Below are 22635 nucleotides of genomic sequence, written 5' to 3'. Positions count from 1 at the left end.
AATGGTCACACAAATGAGGACCTTAGAAAAATGTATAAGAATAACATAATAGGGAAGAGTTAAAATATAAACACTAAAATACTGTAAAGTGTTTTAACAATATAAAACTTGAGAATACTTAACCAATATCCAGCTATGAAAATTTTTACAGTAATGGATAAATCTACAAACTCATCTCTGCCTTCTCATCTCTGCATTTGGGTCCTCAAAAACCTCCACACAACCATGACAAACAGACATAAAATATTTTATAAAATTGTACTTCTCTTTTTATTTTATTGTCCCTTTTAAGTATTTTTTTAAACATATTTTAAAATGTTTTTATCTTTTAAAATAAACTTTAATGACTCACTCACTTGCAGGGGTGCAGTTAGAGGTCCACTCCTATCCAATTACTGACCATAGCCAAGCCAACCATTCAATGTACTCATAATGCAGAACCATAAATGATTAAATGATTTAGACAGCATCCATTCATAAATAAATATAGATTCTTTTGCAAAGGATAGATCAAAATCAGATCTTTCTTCTGTGATTTACCTGGAAAATACAGATGTAGTACTCTTTAATTTTCCTGTTGGTACATAAATAATATACCAAATAAAAATAACCTGAAAAATGTTGGTACATTGTGATTAGTGTTCATAAAATCTTGTAAATGCAGATTTCCAAATAGTGTTAACCAACTTTTCTGATCAATCATTAAGGTGACCTAGAGGGAAATTGATTGTTTGAGTTCACCATAAAGTGGATCAAGAATACTTTAATCGCAAACAAGCCTGTCTTTAAAAACTTATACGTATTTGCATTTTAATATCCATTGCTTTTTCTACTTTATACCTGTGAAATAGAGAAATAAGGTAAAAACATTGCTTACCTTTTTCTTAAACCTTGGTGTATCTGGGTTTTTAATTTCGTTTAAGAGATTTCCATGAATTTTGCTAATTGTTTCATTGGTCTCAAAACTACTTAGATATTACAATTCAAATCAAACCATACTTCATTAGCTACCTAATATTACATTTTGTTTTTTTTTTTTGTTCTTTGACTCTTAACACTTTGTCACAATGATTATAGAGATCTAATCCGGTAGCTAGATATTGTAAAGCTAGATATCTTTTTCCTTCCCCTCTGAGAGCCTTACAAAACAACAGTATGTAGGCGGAAAATCCATACTGGCTAAACAGCTCTTGTTTAAGTACAAAATTTAGACCTTCTGTTCTTTCTCTTTGAGGTCCTTAATTTAGTTTCTCTTTATTTTAAAAGCATTGCATTTTGTTGAAAACTACTGTTTTCAGTAAAAAATAGTCTATGGCTCTGTTCGAAAACCTGGGCTGCATCCTCCAAGGACGCGGTCTACTTAGACTGGATCCTTCGAAGTCCTTGAAAATAAGGAGACCGGAAGAGTTTTGGCTGTGAATTCGAACAGGTCTACCCTTCGGCGGGTTTTACCGCCATAAGCTCTGTTGCTTAGCAACCGTGAAAGTGACACACAAAGCAGGAAAATAATGAAAACCGCAATTTTCAAAACTGTTTGTTTATTTATTTCTTTTTTATTGTAAAGTGAACAAAGACTACATTAACAAGAATCCAGAGTGGAATAAATGTTTCAACAGCCGGGAGCAGGAACAAATAAAATCAAATGTAATGATAGAAACCTAAGTCAGTTAAATAACATGCTGCTGTCATTTTGCACAGCTCTGATGTTGCTGCTATTTTCAAATATCCATTACTGTAAAAATGTCCATAGCTGCTAATTGGTTATTTATTCTCCAGTTTTATATTGTTAAAGCACTTTACAGAATTGTATTGTTTTTTTGTTTAACTCTTCCCTATTATGTTATTCTTATACATTTTCTCATTTGTGTGACCATTTTCAATAATCTTTCTGCCGCTGTAAATCTGCCCATTGTGGGACAATAAAGGGATTTTCTATTCTATAAAAGGGGTAGAAAGATATAAGTAAATCTAAACAATGTATGTATAAAAAATTATCTGCAAAATCTCTAATATTTAACAACAAAAAATATTTAGTTAAGCATATTGTGCAAAACAGCAATAAAAAGATAAAAATCCTATCAGATTTATAGTCCCTATTCTGCAGATATATTAGAATCTGTCCTTAAATTACAGCCAAACCCATTTACACAGTAACAGATAAAAACCTTTAGATAAATTAAACATTACCGCCACATATTTGCCTCAATAACCATTAAAACAACTATTTTCATTCATCTCAGACGGAACCATTCACTGACTTGTATTGTATTAAACAGAACTTCCAATTTTCACCACTGTTCGGCGCCAAGTAACCTTTCCTCTGATCACGGCTTGCTTGGTCTCGCAATGAATCCTGGGATATCCAAGGATACCGAGGATACATCGGACCCGTCCTTCAAATCGGGCAAAAAGAAGGATGCATTTTAAGGCCGCATAACGAGGAGTCTTGAAATCCGACCAGACCTCGGCGCCGCGTGATGACCTAATCGTCCTTCGAATCTGGCCTTCTAAGGACGCATCCTAGGTTTTCGAACAGAGCATATGTCTTATTTACCAAGAAATCAAGATCAGTGCTTTTCATTTCAAGCAGCATTTATTAATCCTTGCAAGGGAGAACAGATAGTTTTGCTTCCTCTTCTGTTCAAATGGGGTCTAACACATAGTGTGGGAGAAATTAAGATTTTTTTTTCAACTATAGAAGACAAACTATAAAAAAAATTTGGATATGCTTTTAAAATGGTGCAGTAATACCACTTGTAACTTCTTAACTGAGATTTCTGATCATTAGATGATTTAAAGTGATACAAATCTAGTCTGGATTTGGAAGTAAAACTATTGGGTTTAAAATATGGGGGTGTCTTTCTTATTCCAATGAAATTCTGCAGGTGCAATGGAGAAAACATTTTCCATGGATATAATTATAAATTAAAACAACTCATTTAAAATTCCAACAGAGAGAGTACATAGCAGGTATAAGTTAAACTTTCTGGTCTTTGATTCAGACATGAGTTAATTTCAAAATTATATTCTACCTTTTGACCCAGTCAGAGTCTTTAAAACAACTTTCCCTGTTGTACAATGAGAATAAAAACATAACAAATACACTTATATGTTTTTTTTTATGGGGGAAAAAGCAACATATAACCCTCTTTCAGCAATTCATTTATTTATTGAAACAACTTAATTACCTTATTTCGTTTTATTTTTAACACATCTGATATACATTTCATATTTCTGGTTTAGTTTTTTTGCACCCTTTTCTGTAATTCCAGAATAGTTGGCTACAAAATTAAACTGTTTTTACTACCTAAACAAATCAATTCTTACTTTAAATTGCTCACACAGTAATGCAATATCTTGATGTAATCACACACTCTTTCTACAGCCTGTAAAATTAATATTGGGTTCCAATATCTCTAAATCGGTTAGATTCATGTAGGATTACAATCTTGCAGCCCTGCAGAAGATGGCGATTCTTGGCTCATTTCATCTGCAGTGGGAGATCCTTGTTTGTTTGATGAGGATGAAGCTGAGACAGAAGATGATACTTGTGGTTCTGCGATAGTTTTACCTAAAGAAAAAGCATAACTTGCCTCAGTATCAGGTATATGAGTGGGTTCTCTATTGTTCCAGATTGTGCCTAATCACCTAGTTTCTAAAGTTTGATCACATTTAGAGTATCTCCTTAGATGTAACCAAAATGTGGTTGATATGAAGTTTTCTTGCCTTGACTCAATGATCCAGCGATGCTCTCTGGTCCACCGTCTGAGCTAGCAGCCACCTCGTCTTCTGGGAAGTTAATGTTTTCCCTTGACTGGCTGTGCTGCCTGAAATCGCAAGCGGAAACTAATTTAATGCCTTTCTAGATAATTAAAGGTTCATGAGATTAAAAAGTACAAGTCTTATTGATCCCAGACTAATATAATAACTGTACCTACACTGTAGATCCCAAATGAAATCATCAAATCACATCATTTAAAATATAATAATATAAAATAAATGTCCCTTCAGACAAGGCATGGACCAAAAAAATTTATCACGAGGATAGTGAAATGCAACTATTCTGTCAAGAAATGATGAGTTGGGCATGCAGGTGGTGCAGTGGTAAACGTGCACAACCCATATACAGAGGCCTTAGTCCTCGATGCGGGCGACCTGGGTTCTCGGGGTCTCTCCCCATCTCTCATAGCCCCTTTGCTGTCAGCCTACTGTTGAAAAAACGAGCCACTAGTGCCTTAAAAAACAGAAATTATGGGTTTGCAGATATATTTATTTCAAATGAAAATTAATAACTCATTGGTAATATTCCCATAAATTTGTTGCGGTCTGGTCTAGTCTAGAGCAAGACTGTTAAACAATGTCTAACTTTTCTAAAGTACAATAAAAGGAGTTTTAGGAATTTTGATGGTCTAATATTCTCATAGGGATGTTTTTTTGGATAAACAGGTTGATTTCTCCATGGATACGGTAAATGGTTAATTACTCACGACCCAAACAGCATTGCGTGAAGCCCTGAGGAAAGAAAACAAAGCATTAATATAGAGCACATTTTCTTTTGTCTGTATTGAAGTGCTAGTTTAGGATTATTGAAGTGAGGCTCCATTAAAAGGTTGCAAGCAGTTCATATGTTTTCTACACTAGTTAGGACCCTTATTGTTTTAGCATAAATCTAAATCAGTACTTCTTTATAGCAGCATCTAAGGGGTAGTCAAAGACAGTCCGAGACCAAATTGAACTTTTACCATGATAAAGCAACTCCAGTCCCCAAAACACTATTGGGTTCATGCATGTTTCAATCATGCATGTTTAAATCAGCATCCTCTTTGCAAAGGGGGATTTTGAAGGTGTTGGACAAATAATTTTTCTGCCTCAAACCTTTTCTTATCTTATTGCTAAAATCATTGTCATTATTATTTGCGTCAGACTTCTTCCTCCTCTCTGTTTATCTAATCATCGTCTCTGCAAACAATCACCCAGTTCAAATGAGGCAATTGCTGAAATGTTCATAAAGTAATAGATGTGCATGTTGGTATTTGGCTCTCTTAGACTAGATTATCTAAAGTGAATTAATACAAAATAAAGATAAAGACTTTAGATTTAGACAACTTTTTTTTATAATTTTGTATACACAGTGTATACAAAAGCCAGAGTTACTGCAAAATATCTACTGCTTATAACCTTTTTAAAGAGCTTTTGATGTGGACTCACGAGGATTGCTGTTACGGTTGCGTATGATGTACACAAGTAACAGCACAGTGGGAATGGCTGCAAACAGCATCCCGCCAACGGCTGCTCCAACCACAGCAGGGTACATGTTGTCACGCAATTCAGCTGCAAGAAAAACAAAAGGTAAGTTCAACACATTAAATTCCAAGAAAGATAATCTCCAGCTGTAACATTCAGCATATGTCTTAGTTAGAAAATGAGAAACCTTCTGTGTGTTGTTGAATGAGAAATATCATCATCATCTCATTTTGGGGAATAAAGCAAATCCTGAAATAATTTGCTAATTTATGTAAAACACCTTTTGATTATTAAGCTACCTTCTTTATCCTATCCATATAGGTCCATCTTAAGCGTTTCAACACATTAAACAAAATTTCTGTGATTATATATACAAAACAGAAATGTTAAGAGATGTATTGAAAGAAGACAAAATAATAAGCCAGTGAAGACATACAGGAAAAATATTCTATAGATAAGCTGTTTCATAGCAAAAGGGCCAGTAAAATCAAAAATGTGTCTGCTACCTGGAGTCTTGGCTACAGAGGGGTGTCCAATCGTGCGATGGTTGATGGGTATTATGCGGAACTGGTAGGTAACAGTTGGAGTCAGTCCTCTTACTGTGTGACTCCTGGCATCTGGTTCCTGGATGATGGTGCGCTGCCAGTCTTGGGGACCAATCCTCTCTTCCATCCTCAGCTGGGATTCGTTGCTGCTTCCTCTTTTGTTTGGTCGCTCAGACACCCACTGGTGTTCCAGATGGAAACCAGTCCAACCTCCTTTCTCCTCCACACCATCTACCTGCCACTCCAGCTCCACCTCGTTACGATGTCGGCTGTTGTACGTCGCTCTGATCAGGGTTGCATTAGGTGGCATAGGGTATTCTGATTCAAAGGCAAAAGAAAAGAAAATATGCACTCTCAATAATTTTTCTATACATAAAAAAACTCCCAGAGGGAAACATTCTTTTCAAGAGAGATTAAAATCAGGTTCTTACTCTTGACCACCAGAGTTACATTGATTTCAGCGCCTCCCACTGCGTTTGAAGTGGAGCATCTATACTCTCCGCTGTCCTGCATCTCATCTGCGTCTCTCACTGTCAGGTTGGCCCAGCCGGTTGTTCGTAGCAGCATGTACTTTGAGGTGTCTCTGACATCTATGCCTTGATTGTTGAACCAGGTGATATCATTGGTTGGAAGGTAATTGGCTCTTAGATTGCAGGTGAGCTGTACGTCACTCCCCTCGTATACAGACACGACTCTGCGCTGCGTCAGCAACACAGGGGCCTCTATAAAAAAATGTATTAAGCATTAGAAAGATATAATCCTTATTTGTTATTGCACATGACATTGAAAGGGACTGACCCAATGTGAGCCTGCAGCTCTTTGCTTCCATCAGAAGTGGATGTTTAGCATAACAGGTATACGGTTTCCCACTTCGGGCGGTCCCATAACGGAGGACTAGGATGTTGGAGTTTTCTTGTCCTCCTTTGCTTTGTCCCCCTGGTCCCTCCCACCACACCAAGGCTTTTGGGGCCCCTCCATCCCAGGAACAGGACAGCATCAGATATTGCTGATTGTTTGTAACATATGCAAAACACACTGGTTCTGCAGGGGGGAGATCTACAAGAGAATAAACTTTACAGCATTACCATCTCCTGCTTGTCAGCTTTGCTTATTTCTTGTAAACTTTTTACCTACATGTTTGTGTGCTGCATTCTGCCAGCTGTTTTCTTGCAGGATGCGCACCAAGGCATGTGAACAAGCTGTTGTTTTGTATCAGGCCTTCAGAGGTCAGCAAAATGGCAGAGCTGGTTTGCAGATTACCTCGCTGCTCAGTTTCTACTTGTTCTTGTCCTGGTTTTATGATGTCTCCAGTCCAGCGGAGGGATGGGGAGGGAAATCCACCGGCCCAGGAGCAGAATAGCCGGAGAGAAGTGTGATTCTGAGCTGATTCCACAGAGCAAGAGGGAGAGCCATCTGGAGGGTCTGAGGGGGGGAAAAAACTGATAAATTCTTAAAAATAGCTATTAATGGAGTTTAATTAGGATTTCCAAAACCCTTTAATAAGACAATTTCACAGCAAAAAAAAAAAAAAAAAGTTCTCACTGTTTACAATATATTTGTCTAAATATGTATTACAGTTGACTTTTAGAAGTACAATATACATTTGCATTTGGCTGCTTTTAAGGATTATTTTAACTATGCAAGACGAATGTAATAATTCTTTTTCTAAGAAATCCAGGTACTGGAAAATAGCAAATAAGTTACACTGATAAGCATATTAAACAGGGAGCCAAAACAGGGATAATAAACTCTGTAGTATTATTTGCATGTTATTACCAACCTGTAAGGATATATACATTTTTATGTACACCTCCATTTTGACATAAGAGCATTTCGTCGTGTGCTGTACATACGCTGTATGTAGCAGACTGGAGCAACTTTGAGTCATTTGCGAGTTGTAAATGTTAATTAAAGCACACCTTATGGAGTTCCTCAGGGTTTTATTCCTAGACCACTTTTCTTTAATATCAAAAGGGTCACTTTTTATGCAGTCCAATGAATTTTACATGATCTGTTATCCTATAGATTTAGATGAAACACAACTCTGTATTTCCCTGTCCCCTGTAAACAGCATTTCCCTGCTGTCAATAATTAATTAAGGCCATCATGTTAATAAGCGAGTATGTAGAATTTTCCCTCAAGCCCAATGTAGATTGGAAAGAAGTAATTGTTTACTTGCAAGCATCCATGGTTTAGAGATCAGTTCCATGTGGATTTATTGAGGCTTTAATCATGATCTTAGTATTTGATCACTGAATCAAGCAAATGCTTCAAATCAACTTTTCTAGCATAGCATAGAAAATAGAAAGAAAAAACAGAAAATCAGGAACTGCTATTCTAACCAACAGGCTTTAAAACAGGGGTTCCTAAGGGACCCCTGTCCTGCATATTTTAGGTGTGTCCTTGTTGCATCACAGATTTAGAGTAATTTGATACAAACAAAAAAGGAAAAAGCCTTACTTTGTCTTTCTCAAAATGTGCAGTAGGTTAATAATTAATTTTCTCATTGACATGTATTCTAGTTTGGTGCAGCATAGTTTCAGACATCACACTCACAGTGGACTATAAGGCTGACAGTTTTCCTGGAGCGGGTATTTAAGTGGGAGTTTTGTGCCAAGCAGGTGTAGTCGCCAGTGTGGATACGGAGGATCTTAGTAATGGTGTACTTTGGCCCGGTGTACACCTGGGAGTTGTTGTAGAACCAAATGTACTGGCTGGCTGGATTGGACTGGGCTTGACATGACAAAGATACCGACTCAGTTTCCAGAGCTGAGTATCCTCGATCGGTTATCTGGTATGGAGTCACATCTATCTGAGGGACATCTGGGCCAACTGAGAAAAAAAGAGCATGAGCACAATCAAGACATGAATATTGTATATTGAAAATAGCATCAGAGTTTGCGAAAAAGCATATTTTTAATGTGGATAAAACCGGCTGTACCAGTTTTCAAATATTAATTTCTGGAACTTGCAAGATCTTTTCCTGGAACTTGGAGAAATTCCTGGTAACTTTCCTTGAATCTAGCGGTTAGCTTATGGAACCTACCATCACTTCCATGGAACTGGAACCTTACTTCTCCAGAACTGACATACTATTATCTTCTTCCAGGAGCCAGTCTGTAATATGCAGTGACCTAGGAAGGCTCCCTTACAGTACCAAGACAGTTTGTCAGTGCTTTCCTGGAACGTAGAAGTCAACTTCCTGAAATCTCCAGCTAAACATTATAAAAACTGTATTGTATGTACTGGAAAGCTTCTTAAAACCCAAGTCGGCCTCGGCAGATGGCCGCTCACACTGAGCCTGGTTCTGTTGGAGGTTTCTTCCTGTTAAAAGGGAGTTTTTCCTCTCTAGAAAGTATTCTGGGTGTAAATTATTTTAATTGAATCATGGTTTAAAACAAATAAACCTTTGAGAGAGGAATAAATCTAAATCTGTCAAAACATAAAGAAAGGTATTCAGTTTGTGAAAAATATACAGCTATCTTATCTTTTTTAGATTTGACTGTGCCTTGAAGTGAAATTAGGATTAAATGTTTCTTGTTTTGTTGATTTTGTCATATTAATCAAAACACTAAAGGGACATGGAGTCTTGAACTGACTTGGTGCTAAATATGTATGAAGCAGTTCATATCTTAACCGCACCTGATAACTGTGTTAACTATGGGATAAGAGTAGGATAACTATCAATAGAAATGTATGCGTAGGTGCCTAGATTTGTCAATTTTACTCAAAATATGTACCGTATTTTCACGACCATAAGGCGCACCGGACTAAAAGGCGCACTCTCAGTTATGTGTCCCATTTCTGTATTTAACACACACATAAGGCGCACCGGACTATAGGGCGCGTTTTTTATATACAGGTACATGTCCTCTCAGGTGGATTTTCCCACTTAAAAACATATTAAAACTACTTTATTCCCACTGATCACAGCAAATAAAGCTGCAAGGTGTATTTATTACAAAGTATTATTAAAACCTGGGAGCTGGCCATGAGAGACACATCGCTGATGACACAGGGCTGTGATTACTCCTCTGATACAATTTATTGACGCATAAATTAACTTAAAACATAGGCAGGATAATAATCTGGATGAACTGACTGCAATGATTACATTTTCAGGTGGACTTTCTCACTTAAAAAGATTTAGATTATTTAGATGAAAAAACACCTGCCGAGGTGAGTCCGGATGCGGGGCCCAGAGCCTGCTGTTGAATTAAGTTTTCAGGTAGAAAAATAGAGCGGGAGCAAAACTGAGTATGATTGTGCTTTATTCAAGTATTTATTACAAAGTATTAATCAAACCCCTCAAAGTCCTCATCCTCTGTTTCTGAATTAAACAGCTGCGCTAAATCCGACATGCCGGTTTCCCCTTCTTCTTCGTTTATTGACGCATACATTAACTTAAAACATAGGATAATAATCTGGATGAGCTGACTGCAATGATTAAATTTTCAGGTGGACTTTCTCACTTAAAAAGATTTAGATTATTTAGATGAAAAAACACCTGCGGAGGTGAGTCCGGATGCGCCGCGGACCAGAGCCTGCTGTTGAATTAAGTTTTCAGGTAGAAAAATAGAGCGGGAGCAAAACTGAGTATGATTGTGCTTTATTCATGTATTTATTACAAAGTATTAATCAAACCCCTCAAAGTCCTCATCCTCTGTTTCTGAATTAAACAGCTGCGCTAAATCAGACATGCCAGTTTCCCCTTCTGCGCTGTCAGAGTCACTTTCCGTGCAGCGCGGCTCCTCAGAAATAATGCCTGCTTTTGCAAAAGCTTGAAGAACAGAGCCAGCAGACACGTTATTCCTCGCTGCTTCTGCTGCACCTGCTGGGTCCGGTTCACACCGATGTCGAGTGGTTGAACAGCGAGCACAGGGTTAATTTGTTTCCCCATGTTTTTCACATCAGCTGTGAGATGGGCACGCATGGAGTTACAGATTAATGGTGATGAGTGGAAAAAAAACAGCTGGTCTCCTTACATTCAGCCACTCTTTCATCATCTCCTCAATGAGGTGGTCTCAAAAGTCGCAGTTACAACACACATAGGGCGCACCGCACATTTTGAGGGGGAAAAAAGACGTTTAAGTGCGCCTTATAGTCGTGAAAATACGGTAGTTAAATCTAAGATATTTATTTGTTTCTTGTTGAACACACATACATAAATATGTATGAGATATATTTGGTGAAATATTGCTTTGAACCCATGTTCAGTTGTGCTTCATTTTTTAAATATGTGATTTGTACTTGTTTTGCAGTGTTATAACTTTAAAAACTTGTATTTGTAACTAATAAACCTGTATTCCCACAGATGAAAGAAGGATTTGTCAAGTGCTTTATGATAACATTCTCAACAGCAAAAAAAAAGAAAAAAAAAATTGGCCAAAAATATTCAAACTCCTTCAAATATCCAAAAAGAAACAGAACTTATTGATACTCACAGATAATATCCAAAAAAACCCAGGCTGAACTCTCAGTGCTGATGAAGTTGCTGCCTACACAGCGGTACCGGCCGCTATGGCTCCGGTTTATGCTGGTCATAGTGATACTGCTGCTGTTGCTGATCTGAGCAAATGTTATGTTTTCTCTTTGAATTTCACGTTGCCACACATACATGATGGGCTCAGTCCCATTTTCCACATTGCACTGCATCGCTACAGTAGATCCTTCCACTGGGGATCTGTTTTTTATCAGGATGGACGGTTTACTAACAGGGACTGTAAAAAAAAAAACACAAATCATGCAACAAATCAGTCAGAAGTTATGTAAAGAACTCTTTTTATATATTTTACACAAATATACAAAATATTTAGGGATTATTAAAAGGTAACACGGCTGAAAGCAACAATTAAGAGAAAAAACTAAACTGGGTAAATATATCAAGAATTATGAAACAAACTGATCAAAAAGTCACATGATTGGAATTAATATGAAGATTTTTGCTGTAACTGTGTGACAAATACTGCAACGATTAAAAACAGAGAAGAAAATAAAAAAGATATAACTGTCAATATATGCTATACCTTAAATTACTAGTGCATAATAAAATATGAATTAAAACAAAATGCAGAAGCTTGCTTTGTATATTTTTCTTATAAAGCTATTTCACATAAAAGAGTTAATTTTTATGCTTATCATAGGACAGGTTTATATGTACTTTATATATATTTTTATATATTTAGTCCAAGACAACTAATCTTTTTGACCATTAAAGCAAGATTAAGTTATCTTTTTATGTTTTATAGTAATCTGTAAGATATGCATCATTTTTTTCTCTCTCACAAACTATTGCTCTTTCTTGTTCATTTCTGCTGATAATTGGGTTTTCAACAATAACACATAAAAGTAGTAAAATCTCTTCCAAAAAACTGTATTATTTCTGGTAGTACAGATGAACACATTGGCATTGCTGTGCGTTATACATATAACTATAGGCTGATGCATCGGTTAGCCCATATTTTGACCAATATTAACATTGTTTTGCATATCGACCAAAACCTGCATGTTTTCGCCCATTCATCAGTGCATTCAATAACCATCAGCATCGGCCTTAATAAACCTCTATCAGTCAATCTCTACCTGTAGCAGTTAATGTCTTTCCACAGCTCAATGAAAACATTTGCTATCAGAAATTATTTTCTGTTATTCATGTTTATTATATGAAATGATGGAGATTAAAACATCAGCAACTCTTGTCTGATTTCATAATCACAGGCTTTTTGTGATCATCACCACTGACCCAGTGTTAGTCCACAGGTTTTGGTTTGGACCAGAAGAGGGTGTTGAGCAAAGCATATGTAGGGCTTCCCAAAATGAAAGGTGCTGTAACGAATAATCAGGATATTCGAGCTCTCTTCTCCATCTTTGCCCTGACCACCTGCACCCTTCCACCACAGCAAGGCTTTCGGAAGCCCTCCCTCCCAGGAACAGGACAGGATCAGAAACTGTTTGTCATCCGACACATTGGCGAAACAAACAGGATCTCCAGGCGGAGTATCTAATGTAGGAGAAGTAACATGGTAAGATGTGCACGCTATTTTATATTGTATTCAATTTCCACTGAGCTTTCTGGACTTACATGTCCGTATGCTACACTCCATCTGGTGCTTTAAAGCAGGAGTGGAGCCATGACAGGTAAACAAGCTGCTGTTAGGAGTCAAACCTCCGGAGGGCAGCAAGATATTTGAACTCATTGGTTTTGTTTGCTGTTCTTTGTTGACCTGTTGTTGTCCTGTGGGGATCAGGTCTCCGGTCCAGTAGAGGGATGGGGAGGGGAATCCACCAGGCCAGGAGCAGAGCAGCCTCAGTGAGGTGTGATTCAGTGCTGGCTCCACAGAACAGTAGGGGGAGCCATTGGGTGGATCTATAGGGAATATATAGCTACAGTAAGTGACTGAGGAAGTGTGACATCATAGTTATTTGTGCATATTTACAAAGTTTGTCTACAGCAATTAAACTAATTATAATTGCAGTAATTGCAATTTGTCTAAAGCAAATAGTAAAAAAGCGTGACCCCCATAGGGCATCATTTTCTTTCTGCATGGCTTAAAAATTAAACACTAATCAAAGGTTTCTGTCAATTTTTTGGCAATAGTTAGAAAGTATTCTGGGCGTAAATTATTTTAATTGAATCATGGTTTAAAACAAATAAACCTTCGAGAGAGGAATAAATCTAAATCTGTCAAAACATAAAGAAAGGTATTCAGTTTGTGAAAAATATACAACTATCTTATCTTTTTTAGATTTGACTGTGCCTTGAGAAATTAGGATAAAATGTTTCTTGTTTTGTTGATTTCGTCATAATAATCAAAACACTAAAGGGACATGGAGTCTTGAACTGATTTGGTGCTAAATATGTATGAAGCAGTTCATGTCTTAACCGCACCTGATAACTGTGTTAACTATGGGATAAGAGTAAGATAACTATCAATAGAAATGTATGCGTAGGTGCCTAGATTTGTCAATTTTACTCAAAATATGTAGTTAAATCTAAGATATTTATTTGTTTCTTGTTGAACACACATACATAAATATGTATGAGATATATTTGGTGAAATATTACTTTGAACTCATGTTCAGTTGTGCTTCATTTTTTAAATATGTGATTTGTACTTGTTTTGCAGTGTTATAACTTTAAAATCTTGTATTTGTAACTTATAAACCTGTATTCCCACAGATAAAAGATGTGATGTCACATTAATATATGTTTTGGCAAGAAGAAACAAATGCAATATGAATTATACGTTGACAGTTATTTCACCAAATCAAAAGCGGTTCATTCAATAAGCGTTTTTAACAGTAATTTTTTATGTCATGAGGAGTCTGTTAGCTCTAGCCTCCTGGTTAAAATAATCTGAATTTTTCGTAAGAAAAACTTCAGATTGAAAATCCTGGACTGAGCCCAAATAAATTTTAAATAAGCTGCAGGAATTTGCATGAAAGTGTTAACTGAAAACTAAAAAGGACACACATTTTGGGATTTTTGTTATTATTAAAATCTTTGGTGTGACACTTCAAAGATCCCTTATTGGCTCTACTTTGAAGACAGAGAGTTTTATGATTAAAACCAGAAATAAAAGGCCTTCTTTAGAAAATAACACTATCAATTATATCAAATCAACAGAACACAGATTTAGAAAGCTCACATTTATCAGACGTTGCAGGTGTAATCAGATTTAAATCCACTTACAGGGGGGAGCAATGATAGAAAAAGGCTTTTTTCCAAAGTCATACTCACAGTAAACAGTCAGGGTAACAGTCTTCCGGGACTGCATGTTCAGGTAGGAGTTTAGACTTGTACAAGTGTAGTCACCAGTGTGCACACGGAGGATCTTAGTGATGGTGAGTTGGGGTCCAGAGAACACTTCAGAGTCATTGTAGGACCAGATGTACTGACTGGCTGGATTGGACCGGGCTTGACACGTCAATGAAACCGTCTCATTCTCCAGTGCTGCATATCCCTCTACAATAGTGGATGGAACCATATCTATCTGAGGAACATCTGGACCAACTGAGAGGAAATAACATCAACAATGTTAAGATACGCTCAGTCAATATTCTAACATTAGAGTGGAGCAGCAGTGATGTTGAATGTGGTTCAGTAATAACCCAAAGATGGTTTATTTATGTAATCAAATTTGTTCGGTGTGATTAACTCTTGGCTAGAAATAAAAGCTAATTGAACTATTGTTTTCTGTGTTTTTATTGACTAGCAGATTTTGGTATTATTTTTTTAAATAAAAAAAATTTTATTGCATAAAAGGCTGTCCATCAAGGTTTCAGATAAAATATAAAGTGTCTGGCAGAAGTAAGAAACCTAGATGTTTCTTACTTTTGTCTTCTTCAACCATAATCTCTGATGTATTTTATTGGGATTTGATATGATAGAAACAAATAATTGCATAAATGGTTTTATGTCTTAATCTTTGGTAAATAAAATCTGAAAAGTGTGGTATCCTTTTGTATACAGCTCATATTTTGCAATACACAGCAGAACTTCCTTTGCTGCAAGTATAGTTGCAGAGCAATATCTGTTCTACTGACTTGAGGATTATGACACATTAAAGTGTTTTGATTCAAAAAGTTAGACCATAACTCTGATGTTTTTTTATTCTTTTTGTACTTCTAAAAGGTGACCTCCACCCCAGCCTCATTTTTATTGCATGCAACGTGCAATGTTTCCTTAAGAAACACAAGAAAATTTATCAGCTACATCCTTCACAATTTTTCAAATCCCTGCAGACAAAAGGGCTTGTTTTGTGTTGGTCTGTTCAAATGAATTCCAATAAAAACTAATTTTAAAGTTTAAGGTTGTAATGTAAAGAAAAATGTTTTTTTGGGTAGGACGTTTTTGTAAGTAACAACAGAGTACAGTGGGGTTCAAAGTAAGTGAGGCAAACTGAAGAAAATTTTACAAATGCAAAACAAACCAAAAAAAATGAAAGTTTTAGTTTTAGAATGTGATAATGAAATGATAAATAAATGTAAAACACAGGGAATATATTTAGTAGTCTTTATTCACTGTGTGTTTTTCTCTGAGCCTATTAAACATTCAAGTTTTATAGTAACAATGAGGTGATCAGTTAAAGTATGCATTTCATTTTCATACCTTAGAATAAATAATGGAAAAACAAAAACACATGGGGATACATACATGTGACGTTGAGCCATATTTTTTCTGAGCTCTCACTGTTCACAGCGTTGCTTGCAGCACAGCGGTACCAGCCAGTCTGGTTACGGACAATGTCTGAGATATTAATGAAACTGCCTCCACCCTGTGAAAATGTCTTAAAGGTTCCATTATAGAGCTGATGCTGCCACACATAATATATTGGCTCCGTTCCACTTTCTAGGTTGCAGCGCATCCAGACTGTAGATCCTTCCTTTGGAGATGTATCACTCATCAGGAGGGATGGCTTGCTGATGGAAACTACATCAGAGAGATAATCCCAGATGCAGGAAAACAGAAGACAAATATTGTTAACTATAAGAGGAGGTTTTTTTAATCATACCTTGTACTCTGTGGGAGACTTTGGTCCATAGAATTTGCATGACTGTGAATCAGATTATGTAATATTTAAACTATCTTTGAGTTATTTTAAGTTCAGCAGATGTTCAGACTGTGTTAGGGGTTCCAAACAGCATATTTTAATCAAAGGTATCAGAAGTATGTATAATGAAAATCATCCCCCAATACTCCAAGAAGTTTTGTATTTTGTGCCAGTTTTGAAATGCAACTGCTTATTTCTTTTTATGTTTGCTTGAAAAACTGTTTTAGAAGTCCTTTTATTGATTTAACAAGCTTGTTTTAGTTGATAAATTATTGGCTTTCACTAATGTTGTTCTCCAAGAAAGAGAGATTTCATTTGGTGTTAAAGCTTCTAGTGTGTCTGTCATATCCTGTTCTGTGTGATTTGTTCATATTTTCACAGTTGCCTGGGAAATAACAGCTTGAAAAAAAGTTATTAAATTCAATGAAAATCAAAGACAAGGGTTTAAAACACCTTTTCTGTTAGCTCTATCTTGACAGCAATAAAAAAACTCTACAAACCTAATAATTAGCAGTCAACTTGGCACTGAAACAGCCAAGATGTAAGCTTAGGATTGTGTGATTTTGGTCAAATTAATGTTCATTACCTCAGGAAAAAAACTACACGTTTGGGGGTCATTATTTTGTGACCATTTTTTATAATCAAAAGGCCCTGATTTAGGAATGAGAGTGGAACTGCTTAATAACAAATGTTCTTGAGTGATTTACTGTATAACTGAAATAAAATCTTGACTGAAAATCTGTTTACCACGAAAAAAAAAACAAAACATTAGACTATAACTAGACAAACACATTTTTTCCTAAAAGATAAGTGTAATTTTATTGCTGCTTTGGAAGCTTCTCTATACATAGAAATATTTTTATTATCACATCATTTGATTATTTCTTGCTCTGCACAGGTATGATGAGGACTAACCCAGTGTGATGCTGCAGGTCTTTGCTGCAGCCAGAAGTGGGTGTTTTGAGTAGCAGGTATAGGGTTTCCCACTGTGTGCAGTCCCATAGTGGAGAACAAGGACATTGGAGTTCTCTTGTCTTTCCTTGTTTTGGTCCATCGGACCATCCCACCACACCAGAGCTTCAGGTACCCCTCCATTCCAGGAACAGGACAACATCAGATACTGCCTATCAGCTGTCACATTGGTGAAACAGACTGGCTCTGCAGGGGGGATATCTGGGATGAGAAAAAAAGACGATATGAAGAGTTTTTTTCATAGTATTTTGTTATCACAGTTTTATTTCCATGCTTACATAAATGTTTACTGCACTCTTTAGGTTGTTGTAGAGCAGGATGGGAGCCCATGCATGTAAACAAGCTGCTGTTGAGATTTAGACTCTCAGACGAGAGCATTGTGACATTGCTAGTTAGTAGATGTGGTTGTTGCCCTGAGTTGAACTTTTTTTGTCCTGTCTGTATTGGGTCTATGGTCCAGTGGAGGGATGGGGTGGGTAATCCTCCCAACCAGGAGCAGAGGAGCCTGAGAGCAGTGTGATTCAGAGAAGGTTCCACAGAGCACATGGGGGCACCATCAGGAGGGTCTGCAGGGAAAAAAACACATGTAGTCCATATATATCTACACTGGTTAGGGCTTAAGATAGAGGGTTTGAGAGTAAGGCTTTAAAAACCAGGAAACTGAAATCAATTGTTGAAAATATGGTGACTGAAAACAACAACTGACACAGGAAAGCAACAGTTGTTACACTCACAGTAGACAGTCAGGCTGAGAGTTTTGTTGGACTGACTGTGGAGATGTGGGTTCTTGGCCAGGCAGGTGTAGTTTCCAGCATGGGTTCTGAGGATTTTGTTGATAGTGATCTCTGGTTTGGTGTTAATTTGGGAGTTGTTGTAAAGCCAGATGTACTGACTGCCTGGATTGGATTGGGCCTGACAGTACATGGAAACAGTCTCATTCTCCAGAGTGGAGTATCCATGCGTGATTATGTGGTATGGAGTTACATCTATCTGAGGTTCATCTGGACCAACTGAAAATAAAGAACATGAGCAAGGGGGGGGGGGGGGGGGGGGAATTTACTTCCCAAAGGACTTCTGAATTGTTTTTAAAAGCAACACTTGAGGATTCAGTACTTTGATTCTTTAATTGTGTGTTAAACATATACCTGGAAGATGTAAATCATATAAAAATCTTTACATAGTTTCAGAATTCTTCTATTTTGAGAAAACATGGTTATTGCCTAGCATGCAAAAAGAGGAGCATTTTAATTACACAGAACTAATTTAGAATGATTACTGAGGGAAATCAGGTGAAAGAGTAAAAAAAAAAAGGAAAAAAAGGGGGAACCTAAGGATGACATTTCTGAAAATATAGTCTCACATGACAAAACTACAAACTATGGATATTTGCACCGAATATCGGAGAGATTAAAGAATAAAAATTGATGGGAATGAGCAGAATATTATCTTACTAAATCCTGGTCTATCTGAAGGCCTGTTTTTCCCCAAAAATAAACAGAAAAATCCCAAATACTTGCATGTGACATTTAATAATAGCCAGTCAGAGGTCTCATTGTTCACTGCATTGGTGACCGCACAGTGGTACCAGCCTGTGTGGTTCCGACTGACGCTGGTCATAGCCATGCTGCTGTGGTTGCTCTGTGAGAAGTTGGAGATGTTTCCTTCAAGAGTTTTATGTTGCCACGTGTACTGGATCGGTTCAGAGCCATTTTCCACACTGCAGTTCATCCATATTGTAGATCCTTCCGCTGGAGATGCTTCACTTATGACAGGATATGGCTTGCTGACTGGAACTGTATTTGAAACAGAATATGAATGATATTTCAGGAGTGAAACATGCTAATTTAAGAATTTTAGCAGTTGTTTAAAAAAGCAAAACTGCTATATCTGTCATTAAGACAGGAGAAATTAAAAATGTCACTTAGGGGCTGAGAGGAAATGAGCTTTACAGAAATAAAGCAGCCTTCTAGAGGGAATCTTACCTTGGACAGTCAGATGTACATAATAGTAGTAAACTATAGGCTCATCTTCGATGTCATAGAAAGCCTGGCAGGTGAACAAGCCTTGAGCAGCCAGAGGAAGTTTTTCAATGCTTATAGAGGCTGTGTTTGGTAGGATAGTCAGTGGCCCTACCATCTTAGCCAACTTCTGCATCCTAGGTCCTTTCCCCAAATCATATAGCACTGCTTTGATGGCTTCAGCACCAGGCTTAGTGAAGCTCCATATGTATAAGTCGGGCAACGCTTCTCCACATTCCAGAACCGCAGATTTGTCCACCACCCCATAGACGCTGTTGTCACGATACACCACCTCCCCCGTGTGATTGATCTGAAGAGCTAAAGAAGAGAAATGGAACCATGAAATGCTCATATGATGCATGTGCTTGGGCTTATGCATGCTACAGAAACATAGATGGAGATGTGATGTGGTTTAGCTTTGTTCAGCTGCAGACAGGGTGGATTACATTTTTACTTCTTAACTTGACAAATAATAATCATTGTCAAATAAAAAATTTATTCTTAACTTTGAAATGACTTGGAAATTGTCAAAGATTTCACTTTGATATTATTACTTGATTTGCTGCATCATTTTCAGTCATAAGGGAACCAAATAAGCAATAAATAAACTGTTTATTTCTAACTGTAAAATTATAGTTTATTTAAAAAAAAAAACAGACAGACAGACAGACAGACAGACAGACAGACAGACAGACAGACAGACAGACAGACAGATAGAGATAGATAGATAGATAGATAGATAGATAGATAGATAGATAGATAGATAGATAGATAGATAGATAGATAGATAGATAGATAGATAGATAGATAGATAGATAGATAGATAGATAGATAGATAGATAGATTATAGATAGATAGATAGATAGATAGATAGATAGATAGATAGATAGATAGATAGATAGATAGATAGATAGATAGATAGATAGATAGATAGATAGATAGATAGATAGATAGATAGATAGATAGATAGATAGATAGATAGATAGATAGATAGATAGATAGATAGATAGATAGATAGATAGATAGATAGATAGATAGATAGACTAAAACCTTACCGCATGTTGTTACAACCAATAAGCTTGTTGAAAGAAATAAAAAATCCAGCTCTAGCACTAGGGCTGCCATGATATCATGATGATCTTAGGTTCAGCAACATATTTACCCCGATAAATGGGTAAACTCCTTGAAAGTTGAAGCTTTGGGAGACCAACGAATCCCTTTTCTAGTGTCTTCTTTCCAATCAAGTTCAGTTTCTTTGTCACTTGAATCCAAAAGCACCTTGATGATTTCAGATTAAGGCACAAGGCTACAGCGAAAACCTGATTTTGCATTATCCAGTGGTGTTTTTCATTTTCTCTGCTCGTCTTTTCCCCTTTCTTTTCCTTCAGGGTTAGGATAACACAAGGACGGTTTTCTCATTTATTATGCAAGACCTTTGCATGGCTGAATGGTTTAAAGTTCCACAGGCACATACCCATGCATAAATGCACATACCTGCACATTACATAACAAAATTAATATTTTAGCATATAAACTAGATTAACAGCTCTAGTAGAGCAGCTAATAATTTATCAAACATATTTAAGTTAGGGACGTACAAACAAGAATTAAACATCTGAAAAGAACCATCCTACTTTTGATATCTGTATAAAAGTTTTATATTTGTTTATTTTGTTTGTTTTTTTCACAAAATTAAATTGGAGGTAAGATATTCTGCTATTTTCAAGTAAATATTAGGAGAAACAATGTTGTATCACCTCAGTCTCAACGGTGAATTAACATTTTATTTAGCAGTTACACTGCCTTGCAAAAAAAGTCTTACTGCTCTAAATTTTGCTACAAAAATAACTTTAATGTATATGGATTTTATGTGATAGATCAACACAAATAAGTGATAATAGGGCAGTGGAATACAGAGAACTCATACAATCCGGCACAATTGAGTAAAAATAGGTTTAAGTTTATAATATAGGCTTCAGTCTTAAGCTCATACGAGAGTAAGATTGTAAAACAATATTAGAGCATTTTAAAATGTTTATAATCAGAAAGAGTTCAACACAGCTGCAAACCTTTCATGACATAAATACAGAAGGAGAGCAATAGTCACAAAAGCAGCCAAGAGACCCATGTAAAGATGGAGGACCTGCAGAGACCCACTGAATAGGTTTGATTTGATTTGATTTGATTGAGAGCCCCATTAGCTTCTGACTAGTTACAGGAGTTATTCTGCCTGGGGTCTCTTTCATTTTAATTATAAATGTACTTTTATAAAATGACATACACTTTTAAACCCAGACATCAATACATAACAAACTGTAAAGGCACAGTATGAAAACATTTATTATTAATGATAACATATCAAATATATACATTAAGTTAAATACTAAACAACAATTTTCATTATCATTGCAAATAACTAAGCTCCTAAGTCCCACATCTAATGCAATTATTTACAAGTTATACACTGATATAACATGGTTGCTGTTGTCTTAAAACATACTTTGCAAAATTGTGTCATCCACGACAGTATTTCAGGACTTTTTCTAATATACTTTACACACCAACATTTAGTTTATTATTGCTGCTTGCAAGTAATTGATATCATTCAGAATTCAGCCTTGTGTAAATGGAAAAATTTGCAATATTTTATTTTTGTCTAGTACAAAAAACTCAATGTAATGCATTCCATGCAGCTATGGCTCTGTAAAAACAGCTCTCTGTATTCTTTTATGGCGTAATATAACTGTGTACTTAAATGTAAGTCAATACATGTAAATACATCTAAGATTCGTATTTCTTCCTTGATGTCAAGTCATACATTCGTGTTACTTCAGGTGTTTAATTTTGTGAGAATTCAAGTTTAGAAATTACAGTTTTGCAAAAACTGCAAACATAAATCACAAATTTCACTTGTAAATTTGTGATTCCTCCTGGAAATGTGTTTTTCATACTTCTACATTTGTGATTCCATGAGGCATTCCACAATCTAATTTCAGAATAACTACCAATAACCAAATATTTAGATAAGTCCATCCACTTTAATGCCAATATCTTACATTTATATTTATTTTGAATTTTTAAGAAAATTGTATAGTTTAAAATACCAAAAGCTGCTCCAAATCATCATGTGTATGGAAGGACTGATGGATCTAAATACAGAACAACATGAGAGAAACATGCCAGAGGCAGGAACACAACTTTAGTGGTCTGAAGCTTAATCAGTTGTAATGTTTTTTTTACCCCTCTCCCCTTTACCATTACACATCATGTTAGTATAATTAAAATAATAAAAAATAATAATAA

At 36.3% G+C, this 22635-nt stretch overlaps 1 protein-coding gene across 1 annotated transcript; it reads right to left on the bottom strand.

Annotated features, from left to right (window-relative positions):
- Nucleotides 1-3115: 3115 nt before the first annotated feature.
- LOC119775835 (V-set and immunoglobulin domain-containing protein 10-like 2) lies at nucleotides 3116-20636 on the bottom strand. The gene is made up of 12 exons (XM_038273935.1): nucleotides 20388-20636; nucleotides 19297-19650; nucleotides 18832-19107; nucleotides 8346-8621; nucleotides 6924-7211; nucleotides 6588-6845; nucleotides 6221-6511; nucleotides 5751-6107; nucleotides 5209-5331; nucleotides 4488-4512; nucleotides 3727-3827; nucleotides 3116-3571 (listed from the first exon to the last, which is right to left on the bottom strand). Exons 1-12 carry the CDS (start codon nucleotides 20455-20457, stop codon nucleotides 3432-3434), a joined length of 2559 nt encoding a protein of 852 aa, XP_038129863.1. The 5' UTR covers nucleotides 20458-20636; the 3' UTR covers nucleotides 3116-3431.
- Nucleotides 20637-22635: the final 1999 nt, after the last annotated feature.

This window comes from Cyprinodon tularosa, unplaced genomic scaffold, assembly GCF_016077235.1.
Source record: "Cyprinodon tularosa strain WSP-4 unplaced genomic scaffold, ASM1607723v1 ctg9, whole genome shotgun sequence".
NCBI lineage: Eukaryota > Metazoa > Chordata > Actinopteri > Cyprinodontiformes > Cyprinodontidae > Cyprinodon > Cyprinodon tularosa.
This window is presented reverse-complemented; position numbering and strand designations above follow the sequence as displayed.